Source organism: Lissotriton helveticus, chromosome 7 (genome assembly GCF_964261635.1).
Source record: "Lissotriton helveticus chromosome 7, aLisHel1.1, whole genome shotgun sequence".
NCBI lineage: Eukaryota > Metazoa > Chordata > Amphibia > Caudata > Salamandridae > Lissotriton > Lissotriton helveticus.
In genome coordinates, this window is record NC_136068.1 from 1,289,471,821 (window position 1) to 1,289,497,195 (window position 25,375).

Below are 25,375 nucleotides of genomic sequence, written 5' to 3' on the forward strand. Positions count from 1 at the left end.
AAGGATGTTTATCATTCTAGCAATACTGGTAAACTTTTAAACTAGAGAAATAATCAACAACCATGTTAATTTTAAATGTACTGCATTACACAGACTTCAGACTCACCTGCACTTGTGATGGCTTACTTCAGCACCATAGTTGGATGCTTGTGTGCATGCTGTCTTTTTAAGATTATGCTGTTCCGATTTGAATAAATTCGTGTTTCTGCGATATTTTAACCCTTGTTGATAATCTGTTAGTAACATCTGCATACACGGTAAACTTGAATTTAGAATTCCTTTGGGTTTTTCAACCTGTAAATCTGGTTCAAGGTGTTAATTCCTTATTCCATGAGGTCCAACTTGTAATTGCTTAGTACTTAAATGACCCATGGTTACGTAAATCTCATATGCAGATTTACTACCCTATAAATACTGTAACATCTCCCTGTCACAAATAGTAAAAACAAGAGATACGCACAAGGACCATGTATTGTCAGTGATGAGGATTCAGTTGCCCCCAAAGCTCGACACCAGCCCGATAGCTGTGACATCGCTAGTCATATCCCCGAAGCGAGATCTGCCAATGTTATGCAATTTATGGATGCTTCTGGCTCTGATTTACAGCGTCAGTCTATGGCCAATCTCCTACGGCAAGGTAATGATCCATTACATGTTGGTTATGCCCATACCAGGGGCTTACTTATGCCATGGAACATTGCAGGTCTGAGCTAAAAAATATCAATACCCGATTGGCTCATTTTTGTAAATGAGTTTGATATTTGCTTTTTCCAAGAGACTGGGCTCCTGGCACCGCAATTTTGTGCAGGCTACTTAAATGTTCATGTTTCAGCTACCAAAGGTGCAAAAGGCCGCCCAGCAGGTGGCCTTACTATATGGGTCTGTCAAGCGCTGGGCCTGAGCATTAAAGAATTACCATCTAAGAGTAGCGATATCCAGGTGATAAGGATGAACCTGGGTCCTCTAGGATATGTTGACATCTACAATGTCTATGTGTGGGCAAGTCCCAAGTTCTAACGGTTTTGAACAGCTTCATCGATCTCTACTCAACTGGCACCTCACCGATTAAGAAGATGCCGAATGGGGAGTCCCAAAATTAGAACTTGACCCCGTAAAAAAATGGACGGCAGTGGTCATCCAGATTAACATTAATATTCTCTGTAGTATGAAATTCTGGCATACAATTGATGATATGGTAATAAAGGACTGCCTTGAAAGTGACTATAATCCCTTGTGTGTTACTCAAGGTTGGTGGAAGTCTGTGCAACCACATATGGGGGAGATTGAATCCTATGCCCCGGATGTTGTTCCCACCAATGACATTCGTCGGCTTAAATGGTCATATATAATTGAAAATCCTGAGGCTCTGGGAAATATCATCAATGATGTAGACTGCACCACGCTGGAGATTGAGCAAATTCTGTCTTCAGGAGGGGACTTGGGGCAAGTAACATAGGCACATGATAGCTTCTTTATGCGCACGAGATCCCATTTCATTAAGCCCATTAGAACCAAGAAACTAGCTGACCCGAAACCTTCACAGTGGTATAATAAAGAATGCAGACTAGCTAGAATCGCCCTTGGTAGTGCAATCAGGGGTGGGGAAACAGATATTGTCCGTACTGCCAGGTATGAATATAAAAAAGCCATCCATAAAGCCAAGCGCTTATGGAATGAGCTCAGATGGCAGGACCTTCTGGTCTGGTCACTCCACACACCGCGCAGCTCCCTCGCTGGAGTGCCGTGACCCCCATTGGTCCACCCCGCTCCCGCCTCCCAGCTGCCCCGCCATCCCACGGTCCATTTAAGGTGGTCGCCACACGGTGGTGATCTGTGACCTTTGCCCCTGCCTGCAGGGCTGGTCACTCCACACACCGCGCAGCTCCCTCGCTGAGTGCCGTGACCCCCGACCCCTCCGCTGCTGCCTCGCACAGGCGTGTGCCTGGACCGTCACTCTACCGGCTCACCTCCTGCCTTGTGCCCCTGATCGCCTTAGCGTTCCTTTCGCCTGTGTTCAGCGTTGCTTGGTAATTTTGTTGCTGTATTGTGTTGACCTGTTTTGTCCCCATATTGTGCCTCCTTTGCCGTCCTCGTGTCCTTCCCGCCGCTTGTCACCCTCCCCGCTCCCCGCCGCTGCTCCCCTGCGGCCCCGCCCAGCTTCGTTCGTCATTCCCGCCCATTGGTCCACCCGCTCCCGCCTCCCAGCTGCCCCGCCCTCGCCCCACCCCCCACTATGCGGAGTCCACGCGTACGCGCAGCTTGCACGCGCAGCGGGCGCGCCGATTGCGCGCCGAAGGCGCGCCAAAGGTAAGCCCGTCTGCGCCCGTCCGCGCCCGTCCGCGCCTGGACCGCGCCCAGGGCCCGGACCCCTGGCCCCCACCGACGGAAGCCGACCCGACTGTCCTACGACGCCACCGACCTCATCGCACTCAACACCGGCAGACTCCCGGGCTGCTACCGAGCCACCCCGAGACGCACCCACGGACCCTTCTGCTGCAACTCCTGCAAGTTCACCTGCATCCGGACCTGCACCACTCCAGCAGTGCCCAAGACCTCGACGAGCAACAGCAGCAGCCACCTGAAGTGCATCCTGCTCAACACCCGCTCAGTCCACAGACACGCCGTCGAGCTCTGGAACCTGATCGACACCACAACCCCAGACGTCGCCTTCCTCACGGAAACCTGGATGAACGCCTCCTCAGCGCCCGACATCGCCATCGCCATCCCGGACGGCTACAAGATCATCCGGAGGGACCGCGTCAACCAGACAGGAGGAGGCATTGCCATCATCCACAGGAACTCCATCCGCATCACAACCAACACCGACGACACCCTCGCACCCGCCGAGCACCTGCACTTCCAGATCCACATCAACCCCAAGACGACCCTCAGAGGCACGCTCATCTACAGACCCCCGGGACCACGCACACAATTCGGCAAAGACATCGCCGACTTCGTCAGCCCGCACGCCCTCCCCTCCGCTGACTACATCCTCCTCGGGGACCTCAACTTCCACCTGGAGAACAACAACGACCGCAACACCACCACCCTGCTGGACAACCTCGCTAACCTCGGACTCAAGCAACTGGTGACCACCTCCACCCACTACGCCGGACACACACTCGACCCCGTCTTCTCCTCCAGCAAGGACATCACATTCAGCCACGCCACCGGACTCCACTGGACGGACCACAGCTGCGTCCACTTCAGCTTCAAAAGGACCACGATCCACCACCAACAGCAACAGGTAGCATGCAGAAGCTGGAACAAGATCACAGCCGACCAGCTCGCAACCTCCCTGAGCAAGAACCCACCCACCAGCGCTACGAACCCCAGCCAAGTGGCCACCAACCTCACGAAGTGGATCAGCGACTGCGCAGACGACCTAGCTAAGCATGGGCGGATTTTGCGGATGCACGATTCACGAATTTGCGTATTCACGGATCGTGGATCCGCAAAATCCGCGGATTTTGCAGATCGGCGGATTTGGGGGCGGGGCTTCCATGCCAGGACCATCGTGCCAGATTGAACCCTGCCCTTCATATTGATTCAAGAAGACGCCACCGTTTTGTGCCATACCTCTACTGAACTGGAGTACTTTCTACTGGATAATCAGTAAGTGCTACCTCGTTGGGTAAATGTATAGTGCTTTTACTACACTACAGCTACCTAAAGTGCCAGAGAGTTGTCAACAGCGACCAGGTGTGTGTTACTATGCAATCGCGCCGAAGGGCGCAGGGGTCCCTTGAGTGACCTATCATAGTGGGTAAATGGCGGGAAGACGGTGCACACCTCGAGTGTGTGGGCGGGGCCAAACGGACGGGGCTTCCATGCGAGTGCACATGCCTCTTGTGTGTATAAAAGGTCAGAGACCGATCAGAGCAGCAGATTAAGAGACAGAAGCTCCTGGTCACAGGAACAGCACGGGGATTGCGCTCATGAAAGTCAAGGATGCAAAGGCCTCTGTCCAGCATCACAGCTGATTTTCGATGGTACATTTGGGAAGAAGGCACACCTGCCCAGCCTCCACAACGCTCACGATTGTTTTTGGGCTGATGAATGAGTCACTGAATTTAAGCTTCAACTAGGGCACATGCTTATTTCTGTAAGTGCTTGCGGAAGAGGTTTACTTTTTGTGCCAGGACCGTCGTGCCAGAATGAACCCTGCCCTTCATATTTATTCAAGAAGACACCACCGTTTTGTGCCTGTTGTAACTAATTTACAATGGCGCCGGCAAGCTGCCAGCGCCATCCTAAAATAGTTACTAAATTAGCTTCAACAGGAAGCTCTAATTGGTAAAATAAAGCAGGCGCTCGAGCCCCTGCTTTATCTTATCTATTAGAGCTTCCTGCTGAAGCTAATTAAGTAACTTTAGGATGGCGCTGGCAGCTTGCCGGCGCCATCGTAAATTAGTTACAGACCAGCAAGGCTTGAACTTTTGACCGAGGAATCCGCCGCTCGCGAATTGCGAATTTTCGGTAAATTCGTGAGAGTTCGCGGATTTACCGAAAATCCGCAAAATCCGCGATCGGAGCGGATTTTGCGCTCATGCTTAGACCTAGCCCCCCTGAGGACCCCGCCTGGCAGACCTGGCAGCAAGAAAGCCCCATGGTTTACCGACGAACTCAAGAACTCGAAGAAGAACTGCAGAGCCCTTGAGAAAGCCTGGCGCAAAGACCCAACACCGGACAACATGACTGCCCTCAAGCTCGCCACCCGAAAACACCACCAACTGATACACACCACCAAGAAAACTGCATTCAAGGAACGACTGGACAACAACGCACACAACAGCAAGGAACTCTTCAACATCGTTAAAGAGCTCTCCAACCCCAACGCCGGAAACAACGACATCACCCCCTCGCAGGACCTCTGCAACTCCCTCGCCTCCTACTTCCACAACAAGATCGCGGACATACACAACAGCTTCTGCACTCAACCGACGCACGCCACGACCGAACCACCAGCCCCCACCACCACCCTCCGCGCCTGGACCCCGATCACCACCGAAGACACCGTCCGCACGATGAACTCCATCCACTCCGGATCTCCGACCGAACCTTGCCCTCACCACGTCTTCAACAAAGCCGACGCTGTCATCGCACCCCACCTGCGGGACATCATCAACACCTCCTTTGACACCGTCACCTTCCCGGAGAACTGGAAGCATGCCGAACTCAGCACCCTACTAAAGAAGCCATCAGCCGACCCCACCGACCTCAAAAACTACCGACCCATCTCGCTGCTCCCGTTCCCAGCTAAAGTCATCGAGAAGACCGTCAACAAGCAGCTGGCCGCCTTCCTCGAGACAAATGGATCCCTCGACATCTCGCAGTCTGGCTTCCGGGCCAACCACAACACCGAGACCGCCCTGATCGCAGCCACCGATGACATCCGAGCTCTGCTCGACAATGGAGAAACAGCGGCCCTCATCTTCCTTGACCTCTCCGCGGCCTTCGACACTGTCTGCCACCGCACCCTAGTACAGCGTCTCAGCAACGTCGGAATCCAGGAGAAGGCACTGGAGTGGACCACCTCCTTCCTCGCCGGAAGGACACAGAGAGTCCGCCTCCCCCGTTCAGATCTGAAGCCACCAAAGTCATCTGCGGCGTTCCTCAAGGCTCCTCGCTCAGCCCAACCCTCTTCAACGTCTACATGAGTCCCCTCGCAGCCATCGCACGCCAGCACAACCTCAACATCATCTCCTACGCCAACGACACCCAGCTGATCCTCTCCCTCACCAACGACCCCGCCACCGCCAGAGCCAACCTACACGAAGGGATGAAAGAGGTAGCCGAATGGATGAAGAACAGCCGCCTGAAACTGAACTCGGACAAGACGGAAGTCCTCATCCTGGGATCCTCACCTTCCGCCTGGGATGACTCCTGGTGGCCCCCCGCACTAGGCAGCGCACCCAAACCTACAGACCACGCACGCAACCTGGGCTTCATCCTGGACTCCTCCCTCTCCATGACCAGACAAGTCAACGCCGTCTCCTCGTCATGCTTCAACATCCTACGCATGCTACGCAAGATCTTCCGGTGGATCCCCACCGAGACCAGGAAGACGGTCACCCAGGCCCTCGTCACCAGCCGACTGGACTACGGCAACTCGCTCTACGCCGGAACCACCGCCAAACTTCAGAAGAGACTCCAACGGATCCAGAAAACATCAGCGCGACTCATCCTGGACATCCCCCGTCGCAACCACATCTCCGGACACCTGAGAGACCTGCACTGGCTCCCAGTCAACAAGAGAATCACCTTCCGTCTCCTCACCCACGCACACAAAGCCCTGCACAACCAAGGCCCAGGATACCTCAACAGCCGCCTCAACTTCTACGCTCCCAAACGCCAGCTGCGATTGACCGGCCACGCCCTCGCCGCCGTCCACCGCATCCGAAGAGCCACCACAGGAGGAAGGTCCTTCTCCTACCTCGCCGCCAAGACCTGGAACTCCCTCCCGACCCCCCTCCGCCTGACCCAGGACCACCTCGCCTTCAGGAAGCAGCTCAAGACCTGGCTGTTCGAGCAGTAGCAGACCCCCCCTCCCCAAGCGCCTTGAGACCCTCCGGGTGAGTAGCGCGCTATACAAATGCTTTGATTGATTGATTGATTGATTGATTGACCTTAAAGAAGCCAGCTCGCAGAATAGCAGTAAATTATTCTGGAGTATTATAAAATGGGGCAGAGGGGGCCAACCAGATCAGCCTCAAAATCATGTCTTGCAGGAAGACTAGGTTAATTATTTCAGACCCCAATACGCCTGCAGCCCCTCAGAGAATCATAGGGAAGATTCTAGTTATGTATTTTACTTGGATGAGGCTTTTAACAATAATGATGTTTCCCTAGCTCTTGGTGCAGTGGCAGGAGGTAGAGCGCCGGGACCCGATGGTGTCCCCGCGGATGTGTTCCTCCATGATAAAGCAAGATGGGGTAGATACATTTTGCTGATGGCAAATGCGATGGCTCAGGGTGCCCCGGTACCAGATTCCTGGAAAGGGGCTGAAAAAATTCCAGTATACAAAAAAGGAGACACATCGCTCCCAGGGAACTACAGACCTATCAGTTTGATAGATACGATACAAAAGGTAGTTGGGAGGTTAATCCTGAACAAAATCCTAGATTGGATAGATGAGAGTAGTATACTGTCCCCCTTTCAAGCAGGTTTCCATAAATACACTAGTACCATCAATCTGGTTCTGGGGGGTGAAAAAGACAGCAACAGACAGTAAGGATTTTGAACCGCTTGGTAAAGTTCAGATGATAGGGAAAATGAATGACAAGAGGTATAAAAGAGGGAAAAATGTAAACATGATTAAAAAATGGAGTAAATCGGTTCTGCAGGCACGTAAAAGGATGTGAATAGCTATGTTAATGAATAGAAAAATTAGGATCTGTACTTTAAATATATGCGGCCTAAATGACTCTAAGAAACGTCAAATTTTAGCTAAAATTATACAGATAATACAGATAGATATATTGTGTTTGCAGGAAACACATGTTGCATGGGCCAACAGAGATTATTTAAAAAATATGGGAATGGAATTAGTTGTCTGTTCTAAGCAAACTGGAGTTAAAAGAGGGGTAGCGATACTTAAGAAAAGGGGTGTGGGAGAATGTGTAAGGGCTGATGCGGATAAATGGGGCCGATGGGCTATTTGTGAACTAAAGGTGGAGCAAAAAAGGTTTTCACTCTGTAATGTGTATGGGCCGAAACTGGATGATGCCGAAGTCTTTAATTTTCTGAATTTGGAAATAGCACAATGGACTCTGCCCATGTTAATGTGTGGTGACTTTAACATTCATATTGACTCATGTATGAATATTAGATCTAATCCAGTACATCCAGGGAGAAAGAAGATTGTTTATGCGGCCTTAAGAAATTTGTTAATGGATCATGGTCTTCATGATGTTTGGAATATAAAATATCCATGGGATCCTGGGTTTACCTTTTATTCTGCCCCCCATTCCAAATTTGTACGGTTAGATTACTTTTTTATAACACCAGAGCTGCTTGCTAAAGCTAAACTCGAGATCCATCCTAAATTGGTCTCCGATCACAATCCGATAGTCTTAGAGTTGGCTTTAGATTTGCAAGATAAAGTAGAACCCCAACAGTGGTCCTATGATAGGAAGCTCCTTCTGGATGAGGAGTACTGCCAGGCTATGACCAAAACAATTCAGGATTTTTTTTTCTATTAATAAGGGCACGACCTCCCAGGAAATAGTCTGGGATACGTTCAAATCGGTAATAAGGGGGGAAACCGTTAGCTTCTCCAAGTTTAAAAGCAAAAAGACTCAGTCTAAGTATCAGCAGAACTCTGAGCAGGTTCTTAAGGTAGAGGAGAAACTAGCTGAGGTTATTAGACATGGTGCAGAGGCAGAAGTAATCCAGCTGGCCCAAAGGGAACTCACGGTTAAAAGGTCTAGCGTATATGCTTATATTGCCGACCAAATTGCTGCAAATTATATACAACATAACGAAACGGCATATGAGTTCGGGGAAAGAACAGGAAGAGTGCTGGCAAAAAGGACAAGGGAGAAAGCGGTGTATAATGATATCCCTAAAATTAAAGATTTGCAGGGGGCACTGCAAGAGACTAAGGAAGGTGTGTTAATGGCTTTCCAAGGGTTTTACCAACGGTTATATGGGGAGGAGCCGGATAGGATAGATGCTGGGGACTATTTAAGGGATTTGATTCCGAAAACTTTGTCGGAGGTACAAAAGACAGCATTGACGGCTGCACCAGACTGGAGAGAAATTGAGTCAGCAATTTTAGGCTTAGCCCAGGGTAAGGCCATGGGACCTGATAATATCCCTCTGGAATTTTACCGAACTTTCAGGAGTATATTAAAAAAAGAACTATTGGAAGTTTGTCAGCAAGCCTTTTTGGGTAAGGCTCCCCGTTCATGGGCGGAAGCTACGATAGTGGTCTTTAATAAAAAAGGTAAAAATGCTGAGGAGATGGGGTCATATCGGCCGATATCTTTACTGAACTCGGACAGCAAAATTTACTCCAAGGTAATTGCTAATCGGCTAAATGACCTGATGCCAGGTTTAGTATCTCTTCGACAACACGGATTTATACAGCACAGAGGTACTACCGATCATATAAGACGGATTATATCCCTACTGGATTGGGCTCAGGGTACACATTCTCCGGTCGGTGTGGCCCTGTTGGACGCAGCAAAAGCGTTTGCCAGGGTCGCTTGGTATTTTATGTGGCTGGTTTTGGAAAGGAAGGGGTTTCCCGGTGAATTTATCAGGGCAGTTCAGACACTATATTTTAATCCATCTGCTACTGTTCGAATTTCAGGGAAGACGTCGGGGAAAATATCTATAACAAGGGGGACAAGACAGGGGTGTCCCTGTTCCCCCTTGCTATTTGCCTTGTATATTGATCCCTTTATTATTAGCCTAGAGGACAATATTGTAATTAAACCTGTGCAGATAATGAATCAGGATTTTAAAGTATGTGCTTACGCGGATGATATTGCGGTTGTGACGTCAGATTTGTGTACCGCATTTCCAAATATTATAGAGTCAGCCGAGAAATTTGGGCATTTCTCGGGGTACAAATTGAACGTCGATAAGATACAGCTTATTCACTCAGATGTTTGCCGACCAGAGAATATTAGGCTCGCAAAAGAAGCCAATTATTTAGGGATTAAAATTACAGCTAATATTGAAAAAATCATCTCTATAAACCTGGACCCTATTACTGGTTCTTCTAACAAGCTGCTAGAAAGAATAAATAACTTAAAGCTCTCATTGTTTGGCCGCAGTAATGTACTAAAAATGCTTGTTTTCCCAACGTTCCTGTACCTATTTCGTTCTATCCCTTTCATTATCTCTTCCGGTTATTTTGCCCGAATAAATAGAATGTGTTCTAGATTTCTCTGGGGATACCATCGGGCTCGGAGAGCGCTAGTAAAATGTGTGTTACCCCGAGAAAGAGGAGGCTGGGGTATTCCGAACTTTCAATTCTATCACTGGGTAGTGATTCTGCAACATATGGGAGTACTAATTCTCCCTGACGATCCGGTCGAGGATTTTGCCTCGCCTTCTATTTATGAGATGCTCCTGGGCGCCGAGGCTAAACAATGTCTAAATCGAATTATTGAGCCTAGTTACTATAAAAAAACAAATGTAAGACTATTTATTCTGCTTATGTTATATGGAGGACAATAAAGAAGAGATTTAGAATAGGCCCTAATATAAATACATATACTCCTTTGCAGAAATGCTCTTTTCTCCCAGAATTATTTCGAGACGGGGTAATGCAAAGGTGGCACTCTTTGGGGATATGTAATTTTGGTGATCTGTTTCAAGGGAATGATTTTGTTTCATTTGATTATTTAAGGAAAGAATACCATTTGTATCACGCAGATTTTTTTAAGTATCTCCAGATACGAAGTTTTTGTGTTCAGAAACTCGCAAAACAGATTATATTGCTGGGGTAAATTGGGATAGTTGAAGCCATAAAGGAACGGAGTAAGATAGGGTCTTTATATCAGTTGCTTCTGGAGAAGGTAGAAGACGATTTAGAGGATAGGGTACTTAAATGGCAAAACAAGCTGAACGTTGAACATGTTAATTTGGAGAGAAGTATGGAGATTGCGGGTAATGTATTACTCAATGGGTCAATGATTAGTCAACACTTTATGTCAGTTTTTGAATTATACTACACGCCGGTTAAACTGGCTAAATGGAATTCGGGGCGTGGGACGAATTGCAATCGATGTAATTTATATGCAGCGGACGCCGCTCATATGTTTTATAGATGCCCTAAGCTATTTCAACTTATTGCCGATATTGAGTTTTATTTAAGGAACAGTTTGAGTATTTCTGTTAAATTAACAGCTCCTCCGGTTATTTTTGGGTGTAATGAAAGTGCGACTTACCAGGGTTCTGAACCAGAGGAAGGTTTTATTTTTATCTGCATGTCGGCATATCGCTCTTGTATTACATCTCAATGGCTCGATGAGGACCCACCAAATTTCATTATGTGGCAAACTAAATTACTGTCTATCTACCATCTTGAGATAGCATTGTATAAAATCAAGGGCATTAAGAAGAAAACTTTTGGATTCAAAGTATGGTCTCCTTTAGCTAACTGGTTAGGCTTGTAAGAAAAACTATGGCTAAATTTATGTATATGGTATTTTATTTCTTTTCTTTTTTGTCTCCTATCTGCTGTGACTTTTTGAGTCTACGATTTGTCTTAAATGTTAAGATACTGCTTAAGGATTGATAATTATATGTTGAAAAATGTTTTCCCTTACTGTCTGTGTGCTGTCATAAAAATTCAATAAATTAAAAAAAAAAGTACCATCAATGAATTCTTCCCTTTTATCCTTCTGTATTGGAAGACAGTGACCCTGGGCAAAGGTAGCCTCAATGCTGCCTTTGTTGATTTAAGAGCAGCATTTGACCTTGTTCCCTGTTCCTGTCTGTGGGCGACGCTGAGTGAACTAGGTCTTTCTAAAGAGCTGCTAACTCTTATAATGAGGTTGCATGAGGCAAATTATGCTAGAATTTAGTGGGGGGGACAGGGTAGGGTCACCACCCAGTTTCCTGTAGAACGCGGGGTGCGGCAAGGTTGTGCTATGGCACCAACGTTATTTTCTTTGTGTATTAACTGAATAGTGGATTTCTTCTTGTCAGTGACCTTAGCTGGTGTAAATATCCCGATTTTAATGTTCGCGGATGACACATTAATTATCTCAAAGACTCCTAGATGCCTCCAGCGAGCCTTAGTAATTTTTGAAGATTTTTGTTTTGCTCGCGGCCTGGAAGTTAATGTGGCAAAAACGAAATTAATGGCTTTTAACCTGCACAGAAAGTTTAAAGGAAAAATTTGAATAAATAACCAACCACTCGAACAGGTCAGGGCTTTCACTTACTTGGGGATCCACGTAGAGAAGGACCTAAAGTGGAATTATCACATCGATATAGCAGCATTAAAACATCGGCAACTTATGGGAGCCTTAAGAATAGAACACAAAAACCCATTAGACCAGTGCTCCAAGTTTATGATTCAAAAGTTGTCAGCTCCACCCTCCACAGTGCTGAACTCTGGGGGGGTTGAGAACGTAGCTTTCTTAAGTCTTTCTGAAAATAAGTTCCTCCATAGTATTACTAATCTCCCCGAAAGCACTCCATTAAGGCCGTTAAGATATGATCTGGGTAGAAATGCCATTACAGATGTTGCCAAACTGCGCCCTATTCTATACTGGCGCAGGTTGTGGACAACTGTCATCATACACCACGGGTTTCCTTGATGTAATAAAATCTGATGGCTTGCATAAAATCGGCTGGCTAATGTGAGTTAGAAATAGCCTAGTGGGCTTAGGTATGAAAACGCTTTAGGACAATCCAACAGATGCCTCTTTCCCCTCTAAAAAGATCTTAAAAGAGAAATATTAGGAAAGGGTCACCTATAATGTTTGGACTAATACTGATTCATCTTCAATGACGGGAATCTTTCTGGAATCAAAATGTATTCCCAGACTTGAAACCTACTGGGATACTATTACTAAACCAAGGGACAGGAAATTGTATTTTCAGCTGAGGGTAGGTTCACTACCCCTAAGATCTCTTACTTCCAGGTGATCTCCACCAAGCGATAACACCTGCCTGGCCTGTGGGATCTATAAAGAAACAGTCGCCCATATGCTCTTTGCATGTTCAGCCTATGCCACCTCAAGGAGGGTTTGGCTGAGCCCTATGTGCAAACTACTTGGCACAAATAGGAGTGCTGAAGCTGAAAGGTTTATATGCACCAGTACGTTGCCATTCATTACAATGGCGGTTGCTAAATATCTGGGGTGGGTGTGGGTAATAAGGCTGAATTCAATATCTGGGGAAATCAATCTTGAGCAAAATGTATAGTTTGTTTAGCTCGAATTTAGAATGTGACTGATTCAATAATAAACTGTTTTAGTTTTATTCTAAACAGATTTTTACTGAAAGGAAGCTGGTAATATGAAATTTGTATTTTTTCTACTTGTCAAGATCCTAGTTTTTTTTCAATTTTTCCACCAACAGGACTATGTATAACCCAGCTAAGACATTTTTAAGTGTGTATATTTAAATGTTGTTTGTACTGTGCTTTTATGGTTACATGTCAAATAAAGCTTGTTTGGATTGGACTGGTAAAAACAAGAGGGTATGTTAAGACCCTTTATGTCTTTTATTCACTCAACATGTTTTTGCCCAAGCTAGACCTATCCAGGTCAAAATCAATTTCTTCTGGACTTTTGGTCCTCAATTCCCCTTGTTCCCTGCACTAATTTATAATTTGTGATGTTATGAAAGTGTGCACTGTCTTCTAATGTGAACAATAACATTGAACAGTACAAGATGTAAAGCCCCACATTCATTCTATACAACGTCATACAGAAGAGTAGAAGAAAACCTAAGATGTGAATAGGGTACCCTTTCATATTTATTGTAATTTGTTCAATCCGGAAAGATATAGACCACATGTTACAAGGCAACTAGAAGTGTAAACTTAAAGCTACTGAAATACAGAAGTCTTGGAAATCAGTCAAATTAAATAAGAAAAACATGAGATGCTCAAGCTGCTGCCATGCACATTCCAGCATGAGAAATATGAGCTGCAGGATCCTTGATTAGTTGCTCTGAATATTCTGACAGGCTTCCTTTAAAAGAAAGAAGACAGCGCCTCAAACTGGTTGTATGTGCAGAGGCGGCTAGTATCCTTTGAAAGTAGTGAGGCGAGCCAAATGCCCCACTACTTCCAAAAAGCAAAAATTTAACAACCCCTCCCTCCAAAAGCCAAAATACAAACAACCTCTCCCTTCAAAAGGCCAAAATGAAATACAAGCACATGCATTACACATTTAATAGAAATAAAAGTAAGTTGTACTTACCCACGGGCTATGACGCGTCCGACTCGGTGTACTCCTGCAGTCTGTGGCAGGAAGAGCTCCCCTAACCAATCAAGATGCTGCTCTCATGCTGTTAACCAGCATAAGAGGAGCACCAGGATTGGATGCAGCGGGTTGCACCGATGCTCCTTCAGGCCCTGGAGGCCTATGCTTCCTCTCCACATAGCTGTTTAAGACAGCTGAGTGGAGAGCTGCAAAGTGCGCATGTCAGTTTGGCTGTCGTAAGACAGTCAGCCAAACCGACATACATATTTTGCAGTGTCTGGCCAGTTCTCCATGCCCCCAATCGACTGCAGAAGACAGTCAGGACATGCCCCCTTTTCTCCTGGCTCATGGGCAGGCTGGAGGCTGCTGAAATAATTTCAATGCCACTTTGTTTTTAACACTTATTGCGGCTCGCAGTGGGCGGGGAGGTGGTGCCCCCCCCCCATAAAGAAACTGCTGCTGTGCATATGCAGTGCCCATTAGCAGCTCTCTCACAGCGTCACACAGTGAATACACCCATAAATGTGTCTATACGCACTTACATATACCCTGATGAGTGGCGATATATATTCCTACCCTTCAGCCTACCAGCAGTTGCCTGGGTTCTAATCGCACCATCACTGCATCAATGTGCACAGATGCTTGTCCACTTGTTTATCCATAATTCGATTGACTTCAAGGGGCTTATTCACAAACTGCATTCTGTTGTATGTGAATTAAGGCTACAGTAGTACTACTCGCACTACAAAATGTTTTTCACAAACCTATGTGAGGTGACCTCTGACTGTCCTACCCTTTCTCTGCAGAGATCCCCACACACAGGTATATCCTTCAGGTATAAATGTGGGAGGAACAAGAGGAGTGACTGGAAAATTGAGAATACTTAATTTCTAAATGGGAGGGGTTTAGCAAAATTTAAGGGGAGGTTTAGGGAGGGACATGCTAATACAAACACAACACTCAAAAACGTAAGACGATTCCATTCACAGGCTTCAATTCTGGAGTCAATACAGCCATAGCGGTATATTTATTTAAATTAAGTCTGATTAACTTTTAAAATGATAAAATAATTATTTATCATTTTTTTACCACACACATATATAGTTAGAACGACTTTATACAATTATTCAATAATTATTTTATTTTAAAAGCTTATGCAGTTAATCAAAAATAAATAAACTTTTATTAGGAAATTAAATATTTTAAATTAGTTAAACACATAATTTTTAACAATATTTACTTTGTATTATATCAAAATAAAAATGTTAGTGTGGGACGGATTTTTTAAATTATTATTTGAAAATTATAAATGAAAATACATTTAAATTAATTATTTAATACACATTCAAGTTAATGAATTCATTTGCTGTAACATTTTATTTTATTATTTATACGGTAAATCCACTCAAAATGAATTTACATTCATGTTATGCAGTCAATTATTTTCAATATTTTTTATAGAATAATAAACTTTAAAAATGTTGCCTGCAAATGCCAATAGTGAGATATTCTCTACTGTGACAGAGATCTCAACCTACAAGTGCAAAGTTACTAATAGTGGCTTTACACTTGTAAACCCTGTTATAGGAGTCTACAAACTTGATTTGAGGGGGTGGAGAAATGGAAGTCTAAACTTCTCATTCTACACTTGGAAATCATGAATAGAAAAAAAATGTTGTTACACGTAGGTGTATAAGAAATATACCTATGAGTACATTTACTTGTGTATATTTCCTTTGTGAATGTAGGCACCACCATAATTGTACGGCTGGAGCCCAAATTTTCTGTGAAAGCCACCACAACACTATCACAGTCCTTTAAAAGGAGTGGGGGGAGAAGGCAAGGTGTTCTGTGGAAAGAACAGGGTGGAACGTAAGAGAGACAGGCTTGAGGAAAACAGGCTGATAAGCTTAGTGGAGCAGACAACCGACTAGCAGACAGAAGGAAGGATTTGTGGGTCATTATGGTAACATAGCAAAAGGACTTGGGTTGATCTTCAGACATCAATAAAGAGTGAGATATGTTTGAGTTGGGAAAGCAGTGTACTTACCTTCTGCATGGGCTTGTTCACTAAGAAGATGCAGCTAATCCTGTATAATGAATTTAATTGCAGCATGTTTCTGAAGTGTACAGTGATGAAATTCTTTTTTATACCATTGTAGGGCTACATCATGCCAAGGTCAGCCGCATCACTGAGGTCTCACTTCCAGAAATCAAGGTACAGACTAACCTCAAGCTGCCACCGGATATCAACAACTTCCCATTCTCCAAATTTGTTGCTGCAAACTTCCAGGTTTGTCCATCATTAAATCAAGAGTGCCAAAAGTGCTTTTATGGAATTTTATAGACAAGTGGCTGGTTGTGGCAGGGGTGTACTGAGTGCTAATGAAAGACAATATCGAGTGTTTATAATAAGAGAATTAATCACCAAATGTGATAGAAGAACAAATTTGAAATCATTTATCTAAAAAATTATTTGTTTGCAATTAGTTCATAAAATTGGCAAAACATTCAAAAAGCCCTGTTTAGAATAGTGGTAAACAATGGAGAAAATAAGTTGCTAAAAGTACCCCAAATTATTCCACAAATAAAAAATAAACAATTCTTGGCCAAACAAAAATGATTTGAAGTCTGAAAGGTGCAAAAAATGTTTTTTTTTTCTAATAAAAGTGCAAACAAAGAAAATAGTGCTGTAATACATGCTTCCCTTTGCAGCAACTGAGTGTTAGGTGACTGCAAACGGAGCCCTGGCCATTTTGAAACACTCACGTTTGCTGTCCTTTGGATTCAAAGCATGTGCATTTCCCATCATTAAAATGTGAAGAAATCACCATTTACATTTATTTTTCAAATAAAACACAAAGCCAGTGATACATTTCCTAAATCTTAACTAATTAATACATCTGAATTAGTTGTGTTGGAAATAAGAAAATGTAATTTAAAAAAGTCCGGAAAGTTCGACCTTTGCCAGCTGTAAGGAAGGGGAAACATCTCCTTACATAAAGACTGGTTCGCAAAGGTATTGTTCTGAATATTATGGACTTCTTCCAATGGTCTGAATAGATTTACAACTTTTATAGGGTTCATAAACCTACCGAAGCATAATCGAGTATATTTATTTGGTTATATCTGACTCTAAATGCAGGTGAAAATCCTGAGGTTTATGGTTGTTTTTAAGCTGCAATGAACCTTAACCTTTGTTCTGTTTTTGTACACAAGTTTGTTTCCCCCCTGTGTAGAAACATCTCCCCTACCACAGTATGTAAATATGGGGATATTTGGGGATTTGTATATCCACTTTATTCACGTTAGTCAACCTTTTTCTTTAATAGTGCCAGATGTGTGAAAGGAGATAAAAAACCACCATTGCAAATGTTTGCGAATGCCCTCAAAGTTACAGATTTGTACATATTTATCACATTTCCAATGGCCAAGATGCTGCTCTTCCTAAGAAAACACCCTTGGTTTCATCTCCAATGCTCAAATTATAATTGATGGAAAATTGCCACACTTTTCACCACTGAAATTAAACTGACACTTTCCCAGATCCTGCAAGTTGTTCTAATCAACTGTGGTAAACTGACATTGCAGGATAGGTAGATAGATAGATAGATAGATAGATAGATAGATAGATAGATAGATAGATAGATAGATAGATAGATAGATAGATAGATAGATAGATAGATAGATAGATAGAATGTTAGTTCACACCCTATCTTCAATAATCTACATTTATTTTGTTTTCCTTATTGGGAGTGTTCCTATCCACTTCTGCTTAGTACCATCTATCACAGCCTACCCTTTCTTCCACTGTTCCACTGAGACTTGAAAAGATCCTGGTATTTTGGCTTTCATTAATAGCTCGTCCCTTGTCGAAAACTGGTATTCAGTGTTTCTGTGCTCGCTTTATGATTGTAAGGATCGATAGAAACTTCAGTAATCAAGTATTCCTGAGCTACAGTATGTAGACCTGCATTTCATGTATTGACATTCTACCCGATGTGAGCTGCACATTACCAACAAACCAGTACTGAAAAATACTGTGTTTTCTTTCTCTCTCTCTCTCTCCTTCTCCTCCCGAAGGGACATTTTTGCTAGGTTTCTTTCTTCCGTAGCAAGTTTCTTCTTTTATCGGTCACAAGATTTCAAAAGAGTTGTGGATTGTCCTTGAATTCAGGATCAGCATTTTGGATCCCTCGGTCGATCGCCAAAGATCAAATGCTATCTTCCAAAGATACTGCTATTGTGTGTTACATTCCCTAACTGTATAAACCATCACCGTGGTGTTCTGTCTGCAGATAAATACTCAAGAAATTCAGGTCTAGAAAGACTTAATGTATTTCCATGTAACCCAAAAATTGTAAAAGTCTTGTACCATACAACAGTCCTCATGTGAAGTCTGGTAAATAGGATATTAAAGCTACTTTGGGGTCTAGTAACTTCAAGAGAAAGCAAAGAATTAGATTGGTTTATTAAGACAAATCCATGTGATGTTTATTAATAGAATTGGGAGCAGAATTTTGTGTAGTTTAGTTTTTTTTATTTCAGTGATTTCAGAGCTGCATCTGAGTCGACCTTCCGTATAGGCTGGTTATTTATAGATTGTAGATGCTAGACACCAAAATGCATAGAGTGCTTAGAAAGACCTCTGTCCTCCTGGTCAGGCACTCTGCCCTCTGCCCCAGCAGCTCCGCTGTAGTGCCACTGCCCTCACACCTCTCCTAGTAAGTAGGTGTTCGAGGCCTGTCTACTCTTTTTGTGCCAGGTAAGCGTTTTTGTGCCTGTAATTGTTTTGTGCCTTTTAATTGTTACTGCTGTGTATTTTTTGTTTAAATTCCCTGATTTTTGTGCTCCATTACCTGCGGCCTTGTTGTGTCCTCTGTGCCCGTTTCGTCATCCTTTCCCCACGCTGCTACCCCCACAGTCCCTTCCCCCACCGATGCCTTGAGGTGCATCCTCCTCAACGTGTGCTCACTGTACAGACATGCCATAGAGATCTGGGACCTCCTTGACACCCTCTCGTCAGACGCCGCCTTCTTCACTGAAACTTGGACCAATGCCTCCTATTCCCCCAACATCGCCACCACCACCCCGACGGATACAAGATCTAGCGGAAGGACCGCCCGTGAGGAGGACACACCATCGCACACAAGAGCTCTCTCCGACTCTCCACCTCCAGCACAAGTGACTCCCCCTCCACCACCTAACACCTCTACCTCCAGATCCAGACCAGCCCCAGAATGATGCTTCGTGGCACCCTCACCTACAGAACCCCGGACCTTGAACTTCGTTCCTCTCTAACATCACTGACCTCATCGCGCCCCACGCTATCGCCTTCATGGACTACATACTCATCGGAGACCTGAACTTCCACCTCAACAACCCCAGCGACCCCAACTCCACCGCCCTCCTGGAAAACCTCGCCAACATCGGACTGAAACAGCTTGTCACCACCTCTACCCACAAGGAAGGGCACATCCTCGACCCCATCCTCACAGGAGGGAACAACATCTGCTTCAGCCACACTACGCAGCCCCTCTGGATGGACCACCACTGCCTACACTTCTCTTTCAACAATGCCACCGAACACAAACCCACTCCACGCCCTGTGCGAAGGACTGGATCAAGGTCACAGAGGAGCACCTCAACTCCACCCTCAACCACGATCCCCCTCCTGCCTCGACCGACTCTAACCCTGCAGCCAAAGAACTACACCACTGGATTATCAACTGTGCAGACAAGCTCGCCCTCCTCCAGAACCCCGACAGATAGCGCCCCTTGAAGGCCACCTGGTTCACCACTGACATCCAAGATTCCAGACGCACCTGCAGATGTCTCAAAAAACGATGGAGGAACAGCAAAACCACAGAAGACCAAACCACCTACAAAAACGCCATGACAGAATACCACCAACTCATCCGATCCATTAAAAGGACTTTTATCCGGAACAAAATCCTCGCCAACTCCAGCAATTCAAAGGAACTATACAGCATCATCCAGCAATTCACCAACCCCCCCCCAGCAAAGCCACTGACGTCAAACACTCCCAGGACCTCTGCAACAACCTAGGCTCCTACTTCCATCTGAAAATCAAGGCCCTCTATTACAACTTCAGTGAACAAACCCCAGAAACCACCTCTTCCTCCAGCGAAGACAGCCAGCCCAGCATCACCGCCTGGACCCCTGTCTCCACTGAAGATACCGCCACAACCATGAATAGAACTCACTCAGGAGCACCCACTGACTCCTGTCCACTGCACATCTTTCACAGAGCCGCTGCCACCATAGCACCCAACCTACGATGGACCATCAACGCCACCTTCGAAACCGGCACTTTCCCAGACGACTGGAAATACGCAGAAGTCGAGCCCCTCCTCAAAAAACCCTCTGCAGACCGACAGACCTGAAAAACTACCAACCCATCTCTCTTCTCCCATTCGCAGCCAAAGTCACTGAGAAGATCGTCAACGCCCAGCTGACTAACTTCATTGAGGAGAACACCATATTCCACCCTCCCTATCTGGATTCCGGAGCAACCACAGCACCGAGGCCACCCTCCTCGCCGCCACGGACCACATCCGAACGCTCCTCAACCAAGGCCACATGGCGGTCCTCATCCTACTGGAACATTCTGCAACCTTTGACACCGTCTCCCACCGCACTCTCGCAGCCAGACTCCATGACGCCGGCATACAGGGAACCACCCTCGACTGGCTCCGCTTCTTCCTTGCCAGCAGAATCCAAAAGATCAGACTCCCGCCATTCCTCTCTGAGCCCACAGAGATCAACTGCAGAGTACCCCAAGGATCTTTGCTCAGACCCACGCTCTTTAACATCTACATGGCCCCCCTCGCCGCCATCATCAGACAGCTTGGACTCAGCATAGTATCCTACACCGACGATACCTAGGTCATACTCTCCCTCACAAAGGAAACTGATGCCACCAGACTCCGCTTCCAGGAAGGAATTAAAGACATTGCATCCTGGATGAGCAGCAACTGTCTGAGGCTCAACTCGGAGAAGACAGATGTCTTCGTCCTCGGACCTACCCCCTCAGCCTGGGACAACACCTGGTGGTACACCGTCCTCAGCAACCCCCCCACCCCAACGGACCACCCCCGAAACCTCTGCATCATACTTGACTCCTCCCTCTCCATGACCCGACAGATCAACGTCGTTGCCTCCACCTGCTTCAACACCCTCCGCATCCTGCGCTAGACCTTTAGGACCCCCCCCGCCAGAAAGACCGTTACCCATGCACTCATAACAAGCAGACTGGACTACGTAAATGCCCTCTACACTGGAATCATCAAAACCCTGCTACGCAAACTCCAGACCATCCAGAACACTGCAGCCAGACTCGTCCTCGGCATCCCACGACATGATCACATCACCCAACACCTGCGAGACCTCCACTGGCTACCCTTCGAGACGAGATGAACGTTCAGGCTACTCACCCATGCCTACAAATCTCTCTACAACACTGGACCCAAATACCTCAATAAAAGAGTCTCATTCCCCATACCAAGAAGAAACCTCCGCTCCACCGACCTCGCCCTAGCAGAAACCCTGCACATCCGCAGAACCAGAGCGGGTGGAGGAGACTTCTCCTACATCGTGGCGAAGGCCTGGAACGAGCTCCCCCATTCTGCACACCTTCAGGAAAAGCCTCAAGCCATAGCTCTTCGGCTAACTCGGAGTATCCAAGAGATCTGTTGAAAATAGGGGGTCCTTTTGATGAATGGTCCACATAATTTTGGCCAAAATATTGAAGCATTCAACTGGTAGAAACTAATTAAAGTTGTAGAAGTCCAGAATGGTACAGAGGCTGGCCACCTTTTTCACACATCAAAAAAAGTAAGTACAAGGGGAGGAGCCTAGCTCGCGGCCGTGATGGTCGCCCTTTAGCTCGGCTCCCGCAGCCCTCCATCCTGACTGCCTATCCTGTCTTTTATCCTGTCCCGGGACGACACACTTTTGGGGAATTGGAAACATTACGGCTTGTTTGTACTTACCATCTGACCCCGGGGTCTCGACGTGCAGTGGCTCCGGAGTTCTGGCCTCCGAGAGATCGGGGCCTCTGCGAGACTTGGACCGGGACCTGGCCGGTGGGATCCGACGGCTCTCGGCCCCGGCCGAGAGCGAGAACCAGTGTTGGGAGCCGATGTGCGAAGATCCCGGCGATCCTGAACCGGACCTGCCCTGGTGGTCGCGTGGCCGACGTGGGTGAGAAGCCCCGGGACCTGATTCTGAGAGGGGGTCTCCCCCCGCCGCTGCTTTGTCCGGCGGCCCTGGTCCTCGGGGCCCGGACTCCGCTTGTTTGGGGCACCGGTGCTGGTGCGGGCGGAGACCCGTTTTGGGCGGACATCCTTTTGGCATCGAAGCCGCCCTTGCTGGGACCCCCGGCGCTTGTAAAGTCCTACATTTGAGAACTGTTATTTCCGGGGGTCCTCGTGGGCGGCGATTGGGCTGATTCACGAAATGGCGGCCGGCCCTCTGGAACGAGAGTCACCCTGTGGCGGCGGGCCCGAGTTGCCTGATTGTGTGGGGATCGGATCTGGTGGGCGTGAGCCGACAGTCAGAGATATCCTGGAAGCCCTCAGATCCCTGCACGCTTCCCTGGCCCTGGGCGTCTCGGTGGGTCCGCCACGATCCGCCGCCATTTTGGGCGGCCGTTTCTTCTTGTCGCCCTCTTGTTTCGATGCCTCCATTGCCTCACCCCCCTCGATTGACCTGAGTGTCTCCACCACTGATCGAAGATCGTGTAGTGTGCTGGTGACTTTGGGGCGCCCTGCTTTTCAAGGTTCGGACCCCGGGGACTCGGATGCTGTACTGCGACCCTGTTCGACATTGTTGCCTGGAATTATGGGTGGACTTCCTCCTGCGCCTGCTTCGATGACTTTGCCTGTGTTTAAAATTGGGACCACCTCGCCCGCTCAAGTGGCGCAACTGAACTCGTTTCTCATGGCTCGTGCTTCGATTGTTGATGCATCGATACTTTCAGTTTGGACTACTGCTCACTTTTCGATCTATCTACCCCCCACGTAGCTATGCTAGTCACCATTCCACTCGATTATATGCTGATTTCGTATTTAGTATGTGGTTGTACATTGCCATGTGGTGGGTGGGGTTTGTCGCTCGGAAGGGTTGGGGGTGAAATGTACGACTTCTGCTTGATTCCCGGTATGCGATTTCGTTGCACAATTGTCTCTGATTGTAGAGGGGTGGGAGGTCCCCTTCTCCTAATATTTTGTGGCGCGTGATGGGGTGTCGTCCTGGTCAGTTTTTGATTGTACTTGTCGGGTTGGGCGGAGGGCTGTGGCCTACCGTTTGTATTATAGTTATTCTGCTCCTCCCTCCTGTTTTCTTTCTCCGCTTTTGTGGCCTTTTTGTCTCGTTTTTCTTTCTTTCTTCTTGCTATATTTCGGGTTCTGGTTTAGGGCGACAGGCACGCTGTTTGAAGGGTAGGCCGTAGCCTTCTACAGGGGTGCAGGGTGGGACGGGCGGGTTGGGTTCTATTTTTTGTTTGTTTTCTGGTTCTATGGCCCTTTTGTATCTCTTTTTCGTGAGGCCGCGTCTGTCCCGACCTCCTATGGTGTGTTTCGGGTGGGGGTATGGCATCGTTACTCCTCCTGCTACATTTCGGCTGTCTTTCCATCCGATTGCCATGCCCCACTTGGGCCGCTAATCCTTTTGTCTCCTGTCCTCCCACCACGGGAGCCGTGTCGGCGTGTCTTTTACCTTTCTTTTTTTCATATTTCCTTATCCCCTTTTTATTGTTTGGTTTTTCTTCCCTCCATTTTCCTTTCCCTTCCTCTCCCCCCCCCCTACCTAGTCCCCCTTCCCTTTTTCCTTCCTGCGTCCCAGAGGGTACTGTGACGGGCGGGTTTTCATGCATTGTCTTCCGATCCCTCTGTTCTGGCTTGGTAGTGTCCTGGGTGGTGAGCGTGTTACGAGGATAATGCTCAGGGGCTGACTGTATCTCACATATCCTGATTTCTTGACTGCATTGTGTTGTCCCCCTGATATTTTGCCCCATGCCCCCTTCTTAATGTTGAGGTTGATTACGGGATGTCGGATGCCTCCGTATTGCAAGTGTGCCTGTCATACGTCCTCTCCCCTTATTGTAAAATTAAGCCTTCTTTACTCCTGTGTTTTAGCCCTTTAGTTTCTGTATTTCTTCTCCCCTATTGCGATTGTACGGCCTCTGCTTTGTATTGATTGATTATGTACTATTTGCCTGATGACTCCTGACTGTTTTGTACCCTGCGGCCGGCCGGCTTGGTTGTGGGCCTCGATTTGTCTTCTTTTGATATCAATAAAGGTTTAAAAAAAATAAATTAAAAAAAAAGTAAGTACAAATCATGTCCCTGTCTATGTACATACCAAACAACATATTTTGTAACTATGTCATTAGTGGATATTAAAGTAGATGATGAATGAGGGGTGAAAGTCTGGAGGGAAATAGAATGAAAGACGGAAACCATAGCCCACAATTTATTTCAAATTCTTTATTATTTCCAGACAACATGGAAATACATCAGCAGGATTATTCACAGCAGTTGTGGTCTTACAGCAACGAATATATACAAATGAAGGGAAGTAGAAAAGAGAAAAAGGGAATAGGAAAACATGAGACTTACAAATTAGTAAATATCAAAAATAATAGAGTGTCTATCTCCTAATTGATATACCAGCTTTTTAATCAGGACAGGCCTCATTGTATAGAGATCATACATTTAACGTGCTATAAATTTGTAAATCATTAAGAGAGGTACAAAAGGGCATAACAATGTCACTGACAATAAGGAGGCATCCAATCGGAAAATACATTAATTACTTCATTAAATCTTTCCCATGTGCAATTCAGTGAGCCTGTATACGCTGGTCTAAAGCTGCCCATTTACTCATGCCCCATTCTCAACATGTAACTCCTGGGGCATTTGGTTTTCAAAATTGATCACAATTAATTCTTAAGTTAACAAGACAGCCAATGCAAAGACTTATTTAATCAATTCCCTTTTTCCATAGAATGTATAAAACGACCCAGAGATTATTGTGCTTCCAAACAATTGTGTATTTGAGCTGCACTCTTCAAGGGAGACACCCCCATATCCTATAAGCCTATATATAGAAAGTAGTACTTTTCCATGTGAATAACATTGATCACTTATGTCTTGAATTTGTGACAATGGACATCTTTGGCTGTTATTTATTCATTTGGCATGACATTAATTATGCCACATGCAAATATTTAGCCTGGATTAACTTGAGTCTGACCAATACTGGGTACACCAGTAGAACAACAAGAGAGTGTCAAGAAAACAAGGTAGATTAGCACATGATCAGAGATCAGTATATTCCCGTAAAATTCACATTGGAAATCGTTAGGGATTTATTAGAAGCCCTCACTCACCACCCTGGGTGGTCACATGCTTCATCATCGGGCCCACCAGGAGAAGCCGAGTGC

At 46.2% G+C, this 25,375-nt stretch overlaps 1 protein-coding gene across 2 annotated transcripts in view; it reads left to right on the top strand.

Annotated features, from left to right (window-relative positions):
- MYO15B (myosin XVB) overlaps positions 1-25,375 on the top strand; it is an 810,836-nt gene that overhangs the window by 138,225 nt on the left and 647,236 nt on the right. For both annotated transcript variants that reach the window (XM_078654532.1, XM_078654533.1), the window contains exon 4: positions 16,068-16,198. In XM_078654532.1, coding sequence (XP_078510658.1) covers positions 16,068-16,198 — 131 coding nt within the window. The remainder of the gene's footprint in view (positions 1-16,067; positions 16,199-25,375) is intronic.